This window comes from Carcharodon carcharias, chromosome 28 (genome assembly GCF_017639515.1).
Source record: "Carcharodon carcharias isolate sCarCar2 chromosome 28, sCarCar2.pri, whole genome shotgun sequence".
Classification (NCBI taxonomy): Eukaryota; Metazoa; Chordata; class Chondrichthyes; order Lamniformes; family Lamnidae; genus Carcharodon; species Carcharodon carcharias.
Window position 1 is genome coordinate 33,254,304 of NC_054494.1, and position 16,855 is coordinate 33,271,158.

A 16,855-nucleotide genomic window follows, 5' to 3' on the forward strand; every position below is an offset into this window, starting at 1 on the left:
TAACACCCACAATACTGTACAATTTTGACACTATGCTTACATCATAATTAAAAATAAAACAAGTATATAGGATTTATCCGAGAATGACAAAACAGCACTTTAGTTCAGAGACATGATGGTGTATGACTTAGAAGTGATGGTAGTCCCATATGCCTATTACCCTTGTTCTTCTAGGTGGTAAAATTGCAGGTTTTGAAGATGCTGCTGAGGGAGCAATGGCAAGGTACTGAAGTGTATTTTGTAGATGGTACACACTGCTGCCACAATGTACAGGTAGTGGAGGGAGTGAAAGTTTAAGGATGGGGGTCAAGCAGACTGCTTTATCCCGCATGGCATTGAGCTTCCTGAGTTGCACTCCTCCAGGCAAATGGAAAGTATTCCATCACACTCCTGACTTGTGCCTTGTGATGATGGAAAGGCTTTGGGAAGTCAGAAGATGAGTTACTTGCCACAGAATACCCAACCTATCACCTGGTTAAATACAGCTATTCTGCATAAAAACTCTAAACCAAGTCAATACAGGTATTCTTGTGCAATGAATTAATACAGCATCATTAAACCCTTCACCATCTTTGAAGAAAATTATGGGAGTTTTCATAGACTTAAGTATAAATATGATGAAATATTGTCATAAAGTTTTAGTGTTTGCAATAATGGTAATTATATTTGCTTGTACCTTCTCTGTGTAATTGCAATTCTGGAATGAACTAAAATATTTTTCTCCCGAAAAAAAATATTTTCTCAAGTCAAATTCACAAGACATCTCTCAGAGGAGTTATCTGAATGTATAGTGAAAATTGACCTTCCACTATCAAGTTGAGGGCCTGAGCACCAGCATATCTCACAACCCGCAAACAAATCTTTACAATTTAGTATGCAATTATACATGGAGATTGCCACTTATTCTGTCAACACATTGAGAAATATGATAATGGAGAAAATTACTACCAACTAATTAACTCTGCCTCTCCAAAGAACCTCTCTGCCAGTCAACGAGCTCCCCGACAGATTTTAGATCAGGTTCGCACTTTCCAGAAATTATTTCTTGCTCAGATTTATACCTATATCATCAGCATACAGCTGTAAATTTATACCTTTGGAATGTGAGCATAGCTGATAAAAATACAACCCTTCATTATCTCTCTCCGCAGCGCAAATGCTTTCAAAGCCTTGAACCATCTCAAAAGTTCTGGTGATCTTCCATGGACTGACACATTTTGCATCAGTATAACATCCTTACCTGCACTCGTTTGTTTTTCCACAAGATAGTGTAAGCCTCGGAGGAAAAAATTGCAGTTGCCAGTAAATAGTAAATAAAAGTAAACAGGTTGCAAAATGACTTGTGATAAAGGGGTAAAAAAATAACATTCCTCATTTAAACGCTGCACTATTGTTATTTAATTAAGTAAAATTTGAAAGTTGTGGAAATGTTCATTATAATGCACGCTTGTATGAATTTAAACAGATATTCATGCCTTAGGCTATCCATTTTAGCCAAACTCCAATTGAAAGAGAAGCTTCCAAAGCACAAGCACCACATCATGCAATACTTGACACAAACCATGCACCATACTTAAAGGTTTTAATAAGGGGACACGACAGACCATGTTAAAGTGCTATCTTTTTGCATTTCTTGGAATTACCATTTACCTGCACTTCTACAAAACAAGCCAATTAACTGGAAGCTCAACTGCTGTTTATACATATTATGATAGTGCTTGTTTGCAAATACCAGCAATGCATTTCTTATTCAACTAAAGGCCAATTTGGGTACAAGAGCTACGTAGTCTGACCTTCATAGAGAGAAGCCAGAATATTACTTCAGTTTACATGCTATCTTACACATGCTCCAAAACTATTTAACTGTTTTCAGCATGCTCACCCATCCATTTAAAAAGTGTCTGTTTTATTTACATACAGCAGGAAGGTGTTATAATGATCTCTGGGCAAAATATTTTGTGTCACAATTTTATAATAAATATGGGTGTTTATTATACAAATTCTGTACCAGTACTGGTGGAAGTACAATTTATATTTCTATGGTGGTCTTCAAATTTTAAAAAAATCTTAGCGCCTTATAGGGATGAAAAAAGATGGACACCATGTAGGGAGATAGAACCAAGAATAAAAAATTGGGACTGGCTGAAGGAACAGGATTTTAGGAGGTTTGTGGTAAAATAGAGGGCACAGGCATAGCAGCTAAAACAATAGTCATTAATGATGGAGCTGGGGACAAGGAATGGCAGAGGAATGATGACGCACTCAAGGAAGTACAAGTGCAGGAAAATATGCAGGCGTGATGATATGAAGCTATGGACGGAAATTGAAAGCAAAAGCGAGATTCTATAAATCAATTTGATGGTGGAAAGGAAGCCAGTGAAACTTGGTACGGGTGAGAGCAATGACAGTACAGACTATGAAGCTCGACACCATCCAGGACAAAGCACCTGACCTTCACTGGCGCCCTCTCCACCAATTTAAACATCCTCTCCCTCCACCACCTATGCACAATGGCTGCAATGTGTACCATCTACAAAATGCACTGCAGCAATATACCGAAGCTTCTTCAGCAGCACAACCCAAACCCGTGTGACCTCTCTTACCTCAAGGAACAATGGCAGCAGGCACATAGGAACACCACCGCTCACAAGTTCCTCTTCAAGCCACATACCGTCCTGAAATCGCCATTCCTTCACTGTTACTGGGTCAAAATCCTGGAACTCCCTATCCACCAGCACCATGGGTGTGCCGACACCACACGGACTACAGCAGGTCTAGAAGGAGGCTCACCACCACATTCTCAAGGACACTTAGGGATGGGCAACAAGTACTGGACTTACGGAGCATCCATATCCCATAAATAAATAAAAAATAATGATGTTCAAAGTTAAATTTAGAGGAGATCTGGAGGTTAACAAGGCAAACACCAGCTTTGAGTGTCAAGGTGATGAGAGCCTGGATTAGGGCTTCAGCAGTGATAACGGAGAGGAGTTAAGAATGGAGAGATTTGGAACATAAGTTCTGTTCAGGATTGAACAGAATGTCACTCCAGGGTTTATCTTGATGTGACAACCAGGGAGCTTGATTGCAATTTCAACTTGTCCAACTGCTGATTAGTTAGCCAGCTCTCGACAGTTGCATGTATAGTTCTTGATTCAGATTTTGGTGAGACACCAGTGCTCCAAGTGGAAATGTAAAATTGAGCTCCTAATCATAGATCTCCCAGACAAACTACAGAAGGCACACGTGTACACTTGAGAGGTTGAAGAAAGGGGTGGTTGGGGGCAGGGGCGAGGTGGTGCGAGGGTGAATGGAGAAATGAAGACTGTGCAGGAAAGAGGAGGGTGAGGGTTTTCTTGCTCTGTACTATTCTACTCTTTCCTAGTAGTTGATCTCTTTGGAATGGTGAACTCTGAAAATAATTCCCAGAGTTTTCCCAATTTCCAAGATGCCTGCACCACAGTGAAAATGCTGTATAACTTAACTGGAAATGCTAGATCTTATAGTTCAGCTCCAGGGTAGACAACAATGTAATTCCAAACGTAAAGGTTGACTTTACTTCAGACCATGCTTCATCACATCTACTGATCTGCAAGAGCAACCAGTCAGAAATTACAGAAACATGGTTGGCGAGAGGTAGAGCAATTTTGTTTCTCTGTTAGGTTTTTCACACTTGGTTCGCAATCACTTGCTATTTCTCTGATTTCAAAACAACACAAATTTTATATTACCAGAGCAATGGCATGAGTTTTTTTTAATATTTGTCCATAGAACATGGGCATTGCTGGCTAGGCCAGCATTAATTACCCATCCCTAATCGCCCTTGAGAAGGTGCTGGTGAACTGCTTTCTCAAACCACTGCAGTCCATATTCCTTATAGACTTTCTAGCGATTGTGATACAACTGAGTGGCTTGCTAGGCCATTTCAGAGGGCATTTAAGAGTCAACCATATTGCCATGGTCTGGGGTCACATGTAGGCCAAACCAGTTGAGGACATTACTGAACCAGATAGATTTTTACAACAATCAACAATGGTTTTGTTAGACATGGAATTCCAGATTTTTTTTTTCTAAATTCAAATTCTACCAACTGCCATGGCGGGATTCAAACCCAGAGCATTAGCCTGGGTCTCTGGATTACTAGTCCAGTGACAATATCACTACGCCACCACCTGATAGGCACCATTCGTTCTTGCTATATTAAAAAAACTGCCTATTTCTGAACCTAGGAGAAAATTATGCAGATTGGTTATCTGTATAGCACTTGCACCAGTACTTTGAATGACATTTTCAAAAGCAGGGAGAGCAGGTGAGATCACTGGATGCCCAAGATAATTGTTAAGGCTGCGAAGCTTGCCCTTTACCAATTAAAAGAGGGCACGGCAGATTTTGCATTGGGAAAATTCCAAAGAACGCTCAATCCTTAATTTCCTGTCAAATAGTGATTTGCCGTCATTGCACTCTTTCAAATGTTTTTATTCAAAATTCTGGACTCTGAGATACAGTGAAGAATCAATGTGAAGCACAACCCAGTCAAAATAAGGACTTAATGCACACAAGCAAAGAAAACACAAATACAGGATGGAATAACTTAAACACACTGCTGCATTTAAGCAAAAAGTCACTATGGACTTAGTCGAATAAAAAGTTGGTATCGTACTACCTTCTTCATGCTGGCTCCCACAAAACTCTTGGCTTCTTCTTTAAATTGAGGTAACCTATAAAAAATGTATCAACTGTGAGAAAATAGCAAAAAAAAAGAACAGTTTCTGAAACAATTATCCTTTTTTGTCCTATATATATATATATATATATATATATACACTATCACCATGTAATGTACAGAATCTCAGAATAGTGCAGCATAGACCCAAGTTTGCAATACTCTTTTGAAGAGCAATCCAGTTATTCCCTCACCCTCTCTTTCATCATCCATATCCCTGCAATATTTTCCCAGTTTAAATATTTGCCCAATTCCCTTTGGAAGGCTACCATGAATGAGCATCTACCATCCTATCAGTCAGTGCATTCCAAATCCTAACCAAAGTGTGCAAAGTTTTTTCCTCGTGTTGCCTCTGATTCTTTTGCAAATCAGCTTACATCTGTACCCTCTGGTCATTGATTCTTCAGCCATTGCGAAACAGTTTCTCCATTTACTCTATCTTAACTCTTAAAGATTTTAAACACTTCTATCAAATCTCCTCTTCACTTTCTTTGCTCAAAGGAGAACAAGATGCTTCTCCAGTCTATCCGTATAATTGTTTTTCCTCAATAAACTTATTCCAGTAAATCCCTTCTCTGCCCTCTCAAGTCTTCACACCATCCTAAAGAGTTGGGCCCAGAATTGGACACTATACTCCAACAGAAGTTGGACCAGTGTTTTATACAGGTTTGGCACAACTTCCTAACTTGTGTACTCTACACCTCTATTTACAAAGTTCTAGTTCCCTATGATTTTATTAACTGCTTTGTTAACTGGCCACCTTCTAAGATTTGTACACAAACACCCCCAGGGTTCTCTCTTCCATCTTCTTTAAAATGATACCATTTAACCTGTATTATCTCTCCTCATTCATCCTATCAAAATGTATGTGCTCACATTTTGTTGCTTTGAATTTCATCTGCCATGTGTTTGCCCATTCCAACAGCTCGTGTATGTCCTCAAAGTCTATTAAAACCTTCCTTAATGTTTAATACACTTGCAGGTTTCTTGTCATCTGCAAATTTTGAAATTCTGCTCTGTACTCCCAAGTCACTAATGTATATCAAAAAACAGCAGTGGGTCCTCACACTGAACCCTAGGGAACATTATTGTATACCTCCCTCCAGTCCGATAAGCAAACATTCATTAATACTATTTTCTTTAGGCAATTTTGTATCCATTCTTCAAATGCTTCTTTTACCCTGTGGGCTTCAATTTTGCTTCCAAGTCTATGTGGCACTGCATCAGCAGCCTTTTGAAAGCTAGGATATTGCAGTTTGTCCGTGTGCACGCGCCTGTCTCCATGTGCGGGCTCCTGTGTGTGTGTGTAAGTGTGTGCTTGGACCCAAAAATGCACTACATCCTAGTAATCTGCTATGAAATAGACCTAATCAACACTATCAATATCATCTGTCAAGTACATGAAGAACACAGATTGACTCAACAAAAAGACAATCAGATGGAAATTTCTGAACTCTATGTATCAGAAAAAAAAACAACCATTCTCAAGATGCTGAATAACTTGGCAAACCATTTCTCAAATTTAGGACATCTGACAGGTCAAAGAGAAGGGGCTAGTTTTACTGATAACTTTTTAGGTTGGGACGTGTCATACAAAAAGCACCAGAGCTGTTTTGGGACAGATTTGTCAGCTACCAGGTGAAGCCTGTCAATTTAAATACAAAGTACCTGTCGACGTTTTTATAGCACATGCGCCATAAGCAACATGGTATTAATCATACCTGTCCCTAAATTCCTTTGTTCTGTTCAATCTTCAAACAATTTGGTACAGTTGCCAAGCTCACTACCATTTCCAAAATATTCAATAAAAGCACACTCATTGTGGAGACAGCTTCAACTTGCTAACAGAATGTGAAGTTAATCTGCGGAAAATATTCACGATAAAAACTCAACACTGCAACATTTTGCACTTGTCTGAATGTTTTTCCTTATTTTCTTCATTTCCATTCTTTTCTAAACAGCTTCTCATACAAGCTTGGATTCCTGTGCCATTTAATTTAAATTTAAAGTCTTTCAATCTGGACCTTTGACAATAAAATTAAGAATCTTACAATGTACGGTATGGGGTGTTTATATATACTCTATCTACAACATCCTCAAAATAATTCAAGATGATCTGTCAAGCAGAATGTTCGCTCTTTAAGTGGCTGCTTAGTTCACTATGCCCCTCTAACCATGTTCCTAATAAACCTGCAATTTTCCCGGTCAGTTTTGATGCTCTTTTTAAATAGAGCCACAACGGTTCTAATCCTGCAGAACTTTGCCAAGAACAAGCAGTGAAATAGCCTACTCCTATTCCTGTAAGCCTTACCAGTTCTTGCATTGCTAAAAACCACTACTTCAGCTTACACTTCACACATACAAGTCAATAGGTAGCTCAGTGAGACCAAAGAAAGTAATTCATATAGTTATTCACTGACACAATCAGTAACTTTGCTATGATTGTTATAAGCCTAAGAAAACCTAACAGCAAAGTTATGAATACTGTTTTAAAAAAAATCTAATTTCACACTCATCCCTCCAAGGTTTCCAGATACTAAGGAATACAAAAACATGGAGATAACATTTTCGAATATCTAATTGTATCTTACCATCAATGGAGGGCTTCCACTTGAATGAAAGACTCACTGATCGCAAATTACCATACACTATACGCCCAAATCTCCATTATTGTTGAACCAATATATACATGTCTCTGTTTGCTGAGTGTTGTTACAAAATTGATAACAGGTTTAAATTTAAAAAGGGAGAAGGTGCTCCTTTAAAGTTTAAGCAACTACTAACGTCACATTCAGAAACGGCTAATAGGTTAGCAATCATTAGCTGTAATTTAATCTACTGTGGCAGTACCACAAAGTCACAGGGCAAGGGGTTTCTTATCCGTTCTGCATAAGACGTGTTTACATCTGAGAGAGGAATCATTAAGCAAAGCCTCGGCACTTCCTCAGTGATAGAAAGCTAGGCAATGCATTTACTTTAACAACCATCATCCATTTCTGACTCGAGGGGCATCGGAAGGAATTTAGGGGAAATCACCTGCTGCCTTCCAAGCTAATTGGCTGATAAAGGGCACACAGCGCAGCAGAAAATGTGGTCATTTCAATATAGTCGAGTAGAAAACAAGTAAAAAAAAAGTTAAAGTAATTCTTTGTAAACTACTTGAAACTCATTCATACTTATTAAAGGATACTTGTTTACATCTTGAACTACCAGGGGTTTTTTTTTAATTATGTCCTTGGTACAGTCTTAACACACACTTGGGTTATTACAGTCAACTCAAAGTACTCAGTATAAACTGCTATAAAAAGTCAATCCATGACTGACATATAAACAACAATTGGTGAACCTGTTAAGGCACTATAGGACTCAAATTTTATTCTGGTTGCAGTGCCTACATACTTCTTTAAGTGTACTTAACCTCTACAGCCATTAAGTGACAGCAATTTGTGTTAATTGTATTGCTTCATTATAGCAGAACTCAATACCTAACAGATCAGGCGATCAGGCATCAGGTGGGTGGTCAAAAACAAAAGGCATTCAGTGTAGTGTCTAACATGCTGCTTCACAAACTGAGCTTTAGAATAAATAGATCTGATGTTCTAAATCCCACCATACAATTTAATCTTGTATTTTACCACTTGTACTGTGATTGTCCTAATTCCACAACATCTGTTCCTCCCATAAGCTCTCTTCATCAGCAATGTGCATGGAATAGTAACAACGAAAGCAATCATGTGAACACAAAATTAACACATTTTTCAGGTCCCCAACATCTTACGGAACAAAATTCATTAGGAAAAAGCTATCAAGTATTCAGCAAGAGTTAATAATATTAAAAACCAAACCCGCATCATAGAGTGGCACCTTTGCTTTTATCAACCCAAATTGTTCTGGTCTCATGAGCATGTCGTGAAAGGTTGAGCAATGATTCTAACCTCTTGCACTTGTTACACATTAACAAAAACATCATACTTAATAATTACAGCACTTCTCATATACAGAGTATCTGAGTAAATCCCAATATGTTATAGGAGAAATGTAGATCTGACTGGATCACAGAATGAAGAGATGATATATGTACACCTCAGTATGAAAATCTCTAATACTTGACAAAATAAATACCAAATTTTAACAGATGGCAAAATTGCTTTTGAAATTGAAGATGATTTTCATTCAAATTGCATTCCTGAAAAACTCAGTGGTGACATCTGGAAAGTTGCAGTGAAGTTAAAACTGTGGGCAGTATACATTAAATAGGTTGATAGAAATTAGATCACAAATGTGGACTGGAGAAGTAATGAAAACCAGAGTCAGAATTTGCGGTGACAGCAGAGAAAAGACAAAGGAAATAAAACTTGTGTAGTGAAAGCAAGAGTCCATCAATAAACACAAACATGGTGACAATTGTTCTACAAGATGGACTTGAAGGAACTTGTTGAGATGTCTAGTTTCCAGTAACTAGAATAGAACTCTGAAGCTCTTGACAATTACCAAAAATCAAGATAGCTAATATTCCAGAAAAACACAGAATTTACACAGAATCTACAAGACAGAAACTCTTCTGGACCAGCATTTATACTCAACAGAGGGCTCCTCTCACTCTATACATCTCTCCCAACATATTTCCATATCCTGGCTAAGTACCAGCTCTTTGGATTTGCCCTTTAAAGTAATCTAAAACTAGGCAAGTGAAAACTGGCGGACCTTTTTGGACATATTTTGCATCCCTCAAACTGTGAAGGGGTTGCTGGCAATTAGGGTAGGCCTGTAGGGATTGATATGGATGACAAGCAAACTCATCTGCAGCACACAGTTATAAATAGGGTGAATGTAGAGAAACTGTATCTTCCTGTGGGTGAGTGCAGAGTGAGGGGGTGCAAATAGAAAATAGCCACTGACATCTAAGGAGCTCCTTAACTGTAACCGCAAGGGTGAAGGCTAAGGAGCTCCTTAGATGCATCAATGCTATCTACTTCAATCACTCCATGTGACAGCAAATTCCAAATTCTCACCACTCGCTGTGTGAAGAAATTTCTCCCAGATTCTTAATTTGATCTGTCAGTGGCTATTTTCTATTTGCACCCCCTCGCTCTGCACTCACCCACAGGTAGATACGGTTTCTCTACATTCACCCTATTTATAACTGTGTGTGCTGCAGATGAGTTTGCTTATCATCCATATCAATCACTACAGGCCTACCCTAATTGCCAGCAACCCCTTCACAGTTTGAGGGATGCAAAATATGTCCAAAAAGGTCCGCCAGTTTTCACTTGCCTAGTTTTAGATTACTTTAAAGGGCAAATCCAAAGAGCTGGTACTTAGCCAAGCCAAAAATAAAAACTCTGCCATATTTCAATTTATCTTAAATTTGAGTGGTGGAATGCGCTGCTGCATTATCTGCAAATAACTGCCTTGCCACAGCTGATCCTGAAAAAGAAGGTGCTGTTGTGAGATTTACTGTGCTTTGAAAAATAAATCAGGCAGCTACTTTGAAAAGGCAGAACACCCATGTACAACAAGTCTATTACAGTCAGTTTACGCTGCACATACATAAACAAGCCAGAGGACAAATTGTCCTTACACCATCATACATGCCCTAATAGCTGGCTCAAGAATCATATAGGCAGAAGGCCTAGAAGTACTCAGCTTATGAAATGGTACTGAAAAAATTGAGAGAGTAGATTTGAAGGTGGCGAAAAATTATGAAGGGGGCTGAGACGGAAGAGTTTAAAAAGAGAAGATTCAAAGTTAGCTTTTAGCAAAGAAAGACAATATGGAAAATATATTAGGTTAAATTATACATTAGAAACAGATGAAAGTTTCACAAAGAATGGACATGAGCTGAAAACTCTCATCATCAGTGGTCCAGACACTGTTGTTACCTTAGGCCTGCCAAAAGTCTGAGTTAACTTTTCCATAATATTGGCCTGTTAATATTCTATGAAGATCATAGAGGACTTATTCTAGTAATTCAATTTTTATGTGTAAATATATAACTAAATGTTAGAAAGAACATTATAAACTAATATTACAGTTAATGTCACACATGTGCATTGGAAGAAAATTTGGTTCAACTTTTTAATACATATGAGGAGGCCAGATGCACAAGTATTTCACTGGATTATTGCTGTATGCCAAAAGTTGCAGAACACAGACTAATTTCTATGACAGCTTGCATGTCAAATTAATGATTTCAGACAGGAATAAGTTACTTCCCCACAGCAGCAGAGATAAGATGGGGAGGGAGAAAAAGTATAGCAGATACATCATTTACAGTAGGCAAAATCCAAACACAAATAAAATTCACAACTTCACAAGTAAATATATTACTGCGGTGAAACCAAATGATGCCTCTTTTGAAACAACTGATTTCTTTGGGATTCAACACCAGGAGGATCAGCCGAGCAGGAGCTACATCATATGGCCCTGCTAGAGAAGTATGGGTGATCCCAAATCCACTTGATCACGAAACCTCTCAGCACACTCCAGCTGGTCACCCTGGTGTCCAAGGGGGACATAATCACATTCTATCAGAATTAACATAGAAACTTAAATTTGAGTGGCAGAATGAGTTGCCGCATTAGCTGATCCTGAAAATGAAGGTTAAGTTGAGAGATTTACTGTGCTTTGAAAAATAAATTGGGCAGCTACTTTGAAAAGACAGAATACCCATGTACAACAAGTCTATTACAGTCAGTTTACGCTGCACATACATAAACAAGCCAGAGGACAAATTGTCCCTACACCATCATACATGCCCTAATAGCTGGCTCAAGAATCATATAGGCAGAAGACCTGGAAGTACTCAGCTTATGAAATGGTACTGAAAAAATGGACAGTAGATTTGAAGGTAGTGAAAAATTATGAGGCAGGAGAGCACAAATGATTCAGCTTATTTCCTTTTAAATAGAAGCATAATTCTGAATCACAGAGTAAAAAGATTTTAAAGACTTAAAGCCTATAGATCTCACAGCAGGGAATAAGCTGCAAGCAAACTCAATATCAAATGACATACCTGCTTAACAATATTGCTGGTTCAAAGGATAATTTAAAAAGCCTCTTTAGGTCCAGAAAAAACTCTTACATTTGCACTGCTCAAAAACAAAACTGCAGTGCCAGGGCTAAATGAGACAAGTCCACTTTTTTTTATTAAGGTATCAAAGCACAAGAAGTTAGCTGCCCTTGGTTAGCCCCAAGGGAGAACTGTGACAGGTTAATCTCTACAGTCTACCTTGAGAACAGCAGCTGCACCATGTCTACCAGTGTGTGCTCAGCAGATTTCCTCAATAACTCTGCAGAGAGAAAAAACAAATAACACAGGTGTCATTATGCATTGCGATATTATCAAGAGGCTCCAACAAGTAGACCTCCCTCCTAGTTTTGTTTACCAAGGATTAAGCAGAGCTTATTAAACCATTTTAAATTAAACTCGATGCATTTGTCTGACACAAACAGAAGGAAGATGGCACTAGAGCACTGTCAGCCATTGTGTGAGCAGCTGTCTGTTTATCCCTTCGGAGCACTAAATGCCCTTTCACTGTTTTTAAAATAAAATTCACATTTCTGATGACATATCTGCAAACAATACCCATATATCTCCAACAGTATGACATTTATAAAATAGAATCTGGGGGAAATAGAGAGCCATTTAACACTTAATGCATACCTTACTCAAAAGGATTTTTCTAAGTGATGAATTGCTTTGTCAGTACCTGAAGGGTTAAATCATAAAGGCATCCTTCACCCTGAATGGAAAACTTAGCTCAATGCAATTCTGCAAAGGTCCTTTGATTACTTGCATGGAAATGCAACCAGACTTTTCACACTACACAACTAGCAATGCACCTTCTGTGCAAAATAGTTCCTATGATAAATACATCATACGTTAACCAAATATCATGAAATAAATATTCCTAACAGGATACAACATAAATTTGTTGCATTAAGGCATAATAATTGACCAATGTCCTCAACTTGTTCGACTATAGGCTATTTATAGTCACTTACACTGTGCCCATTATGGGCCTACAGTGGAATCCGACTGTGCTGATATACTAAAACCACCTGAAAAGAAATATTTTTCACTAAGTGCCACTGATTACACAGTACGTCTCAGGATTTAACATTCTATGACCAAGATGAGAAATTTCTCCAAACAGAGGGTTGTAAATCTTTGGAATTTTCCATCACAGAGTTGTTGTTGGGAATGTTCAAAACTGAGATCAATAGACTTTTGGGCACTAAGAGAATCAAGAGATATAGGGATATGGCGAGGAGGTAGAGTTGAGGCAGAAGATCAGCCATGATCTTCTTGAGAGCAGACTTGTGGGTTATAAAAACTTCCTCTCCTCCTATTCCATATGTTCCTATTACTTCTCCATTGCCTTCTGCAGCTGAACTCCTGAGCCCAGTTGCTGTGCTGTGTAAAGTGATTATGAAAGGCTATGCATTTCCGCACAGCGAGGAATGGGGTGGGTGGGAGGCTTGGGGGGTAACAAACATGAAAATAAAAGAGCAAGAATCATGCCCAGGCAGACCTCACACAGATATGTGAGCTCAGTCAGAAAAGCATCGACAGAGGCGCAGAAACATGCGGCATACCCTGGAGCCACAGTTAGGGAAAAGATATAAAAATAATTATTATTTGTTAGTCTGTTGTAGAATCAGTATGTTTTCCAGTCAAGGAAAAAGAACTACTTTGTTGTGAGTGCAAAGTGATTCGCTAATTAAATATCTGACGAAAACATTGCAACAGTCATCTGAACCCACGGTTGTGGCCATGAAACACTGACTTTTTAAAATTCTCATTTAATTTTAGATAACAGTCTGTTTTATTCAATAAATACAGAAATGCACTGCAATTCTTACAAAACATGTTGAAAATACTCAATTAGATCTAGAATAAATATAGCCAATTTTAGCAGTTCATACAACTGAAAATGGAAGCATTTTTAAAGGCCACAGTATATTTTATAACCCCTTTAGTGACTTATTTTAAAAAATAGGTAATGCTTTTAATTATGTTTCCTGCTTAGAGTTGCCCTCCTTTGTAAGGGGATTCAAACCAATTACAAGTAACACAATAGATAATGACATACAAAATTAATCTAAACTGCACAGCCAGAGTAAAAAGAATGTTACCACCAGCAGTGAATTTTATTCATGTAAAGATCATCATGATTTCTTTGCGCTGTGATACTCCCAAGTCATCAGTGTTTCACACTCAACAACTACTGAAGAACACCATCAGCAGTTGAACACCTTGCACATATACTAAACTAATCTGAAGAGCATAACTAACATCGACCTCCACTACATGCTAAAATTTTTAATGATCAGCCCGAGTGGGACATGAGGCTACATGTGGATCCTGTGAAGTTGACACTTAATTAGCTCCCTCATCCAGCAGGAGCATGGAATGCCAACAATCGAGCAGATTGTGGTAGAATAGCCAATAGAAACTTACCACTAAGTCTCATTTCAAAGCATATTCGAAAGCATGATTGCATTATTTCACAGACTGACTCATTTGTTAGGTGAGCACCAACAGGAGTGAGTAGTAGCGTTCTTAAGACCTAAAAGACATAATCAAACATTACATAAAACCTTCATGTTTTTGATTACACATTAACATAAATCCATCATAAGGAACAAACCAAAAATAAGTTTAACTTATGAAGTATATTTTACTGCTTATCATGCAAATAGCATTTAAAAAATCTTCTTTCATCAGTATAAATTAATAACTTTGCAGAGCTAATACTCTTCAAAAACTCACCACCAAAACTGCATGGTCATTTAAAAAACTTAAGTGCAATATATGCAATGTGATATTATGTCTTTTCAGTTCAAGGGCAACCTTTGTGGTTCCTGCCCGTATACAATTTGAACAATGATTTCCTAGATTGTAGCTGGTCTGATGGGCCAATTACAGGAAAGTTCCAAGACATCTGAGAGTGAATGCCAGAAGGTATGTCAATAGATCCATTCTTCACACACATGCAAAGACAAAGCACATGTACAAACATGTTCCAAAATGCAAGTGAACTCAATGACTTATATTGTGGTTTGCTTACAAGGGCACAATCAAGACCTTTTTGGATAATACAAATACAATCTTGTCCTCAACTATACACTGAAATGCATTCCTATTACAGGTTTTGAATTTTATTAACATTTTAGTAACATTGTTAACCAGAAAAAGTATGCAATGTGTAAAAAAACTCTTTTCTGAATGAGAGAAAATTCAATTGGGAAATTAGTTTTTGTTGCCTCTTCAGTTTGCCACATATTAACCTCCAGCTAGAAGAATGTACTGACAACTGTTCCCAATCTCAGCTAGCCCTCAACAGCACACAAGAATAATTAAAATTTATAATTTTTACAATTCAGATTATAAGGGGCTACAACATTTGAATTCAGCACAAACCAATAAGGATTGAAGTTCTCTATCTCTCTGCTGGCTAAGGACCTTAAGTTAAATAACGTGTTTGGACAGTGTAACCCTAATTCCCAGTAGACACAAGGCTACAACACAAAACATCCTTTAGTTCAGCGCTCATTGGAACTAAAATGTAGCCTACTGATACAGCAAAGACAGCTTTTTTCAAGTTAGGTAAAGGTATATTGTAGATGGCAACTGGTATATAGAAAATCATGTGTTTCCTAAACTATGTCCTCAACTCAAAAAGCACGAAATTCAACAAAATGATAAATGATGCCTTCTTTAATAATTTGATGGATAAGACAACATGTAACTCATTCCCAGTTTAATCTGTTTTCAAATGGAGTCAAAGTCTTGATTGGATGAAGGCATTTAAATTGGATTAAATTTGAACATCTTTTGGTGCAAGGTGCTCATAATGAGCTGAGATACAATTAAAAAAAATTTCATGATAAAAAATTCCTTCTCCATTCTCCATTTTGAACACAATAAGGAAGAGTTGAGAAACTAAAAGCACGCACAAGTATTAGAATATACGTTCAAAATTCCACCAAAAGTGGCAAAAAATAATTTGTCCTACATAAATAAAAGTTCTTGTAAACTTATCCTGCAAGATACAAAATTAATTACGCTGTTATTCTATAGTCCAGACATTCTGAAGTTAGTGCTGACAAGGTGATCTAGTTGCAGAATCATCAAATCAAACTCACAAATGGAAAAAAACATCAGTTTCTAATGTGGCTGGAGGAGAACAATTACTTGAATATGTGACTTTAATAGGTTTTCTAAATAAAAGAACATTCTATAAAATCCTAAGTGACCTGAATGGAAAAATTCTAAACACACACTGTGTCTTCATACTGAAGGCAATTTGGATTGTTAGAATGGAAGGGATCAGTGTTATTGATCTGTAAGAGTGAAGCCAATTTGAAATAGAAGCTTTATTATTAATGGAATCTAGAATTTCAATAAGCAGTCTTTAAGTGTTGCAGACTCTTTTGTATTAAGATTTTCCCTTTGTTAGTAAATTCAGAGGAGATTTTAAAGCTTTGCACCTTGTACAAAGTATTCAATCTTTAAAGTCATTTCTGCTACTTCAGAAATTCTTGTTTTTGGCTTTCAAACACCAGTCAAAATACTTCAGCCAACAGCTTTACAGGGTACAAAATAATTCAGTAACCTTTCAATCCTGGATGTTATTCAGGGGGAATCCAAGCCAGTACTGCTTACTGTCAGAACCTGAAGCTGAGTAGCTCCATGCTTCCATACAGAAGTGATTTTAAATTTCAAACACTTCAAGAAAGTTTAACCATATTTCAGGTGGGGGCATGGGGTAGATAAGTAGTGCATTTCAAAAGTATTTGTTCCCCACACACAATGTATTATATTTCATCTCACTTAACAGTAAAGGTTTTGTTTGTTATTGACTTTTTGTAAAAATACTCACTTTTATCCTTCAATAAATTTATACTCAAGTTTTAAAGGACTCCCCATGAAGATGGCTCAATGAGTAGCTTCACTATTGCAATGGCGTGCAAAACCAATTATAGATCAAAAAGAACTTAATGCTGAATTTGCTAACTTCAACTAAGCCATTTGCCAGGGCACTAGAAATAACCTCAACGTTCCTCAGCTGGGAGCAAAGGGAGATAACAAAACAAAGTTTCAGTTGGTCTAGAGCGACCCCT

The 16,855-nt window shown here is 37.6% G+C and overlaps 1 protein-coding gene across 6 annotated transcripts in view; it reads right to left on the bottom strand.

Annotated features, from left to right (window-relative positions):
- The window catches only part of gbf1 (golgi brefeldin A resistant guanine nucleotide exchange factor 1), a 203,183-nt gene that overhangs the window by 70,808 nt on the left and 115,520 nt on the right, over positions 1 to 16,855 (bottom strand). For all 6 annotated transcript variants that reach the window (XM_041176616.1, XM_041176619.1, XM_041176618.1 and 3 more), the window contains 3 exons: positions 14,190 to 14,298; positions 11,955 to 12,015; positions 4,664 to 4,718 (listed from right to left, as the gene is read on the bottom strand). In XM_041176616.1, the coding sequence (XP_041032550.1) occupies positions 4,664 to 4,718; positions 11,955 to 12,015; positions 14,190 to 14,298 (225 nt within the window). The remainder of the gene's footprint in view (positions 1 to 4,663; positions 4,719 to 11,954; positions 12,016 to 14,189; positions 14,299 to 16,855) is intronic.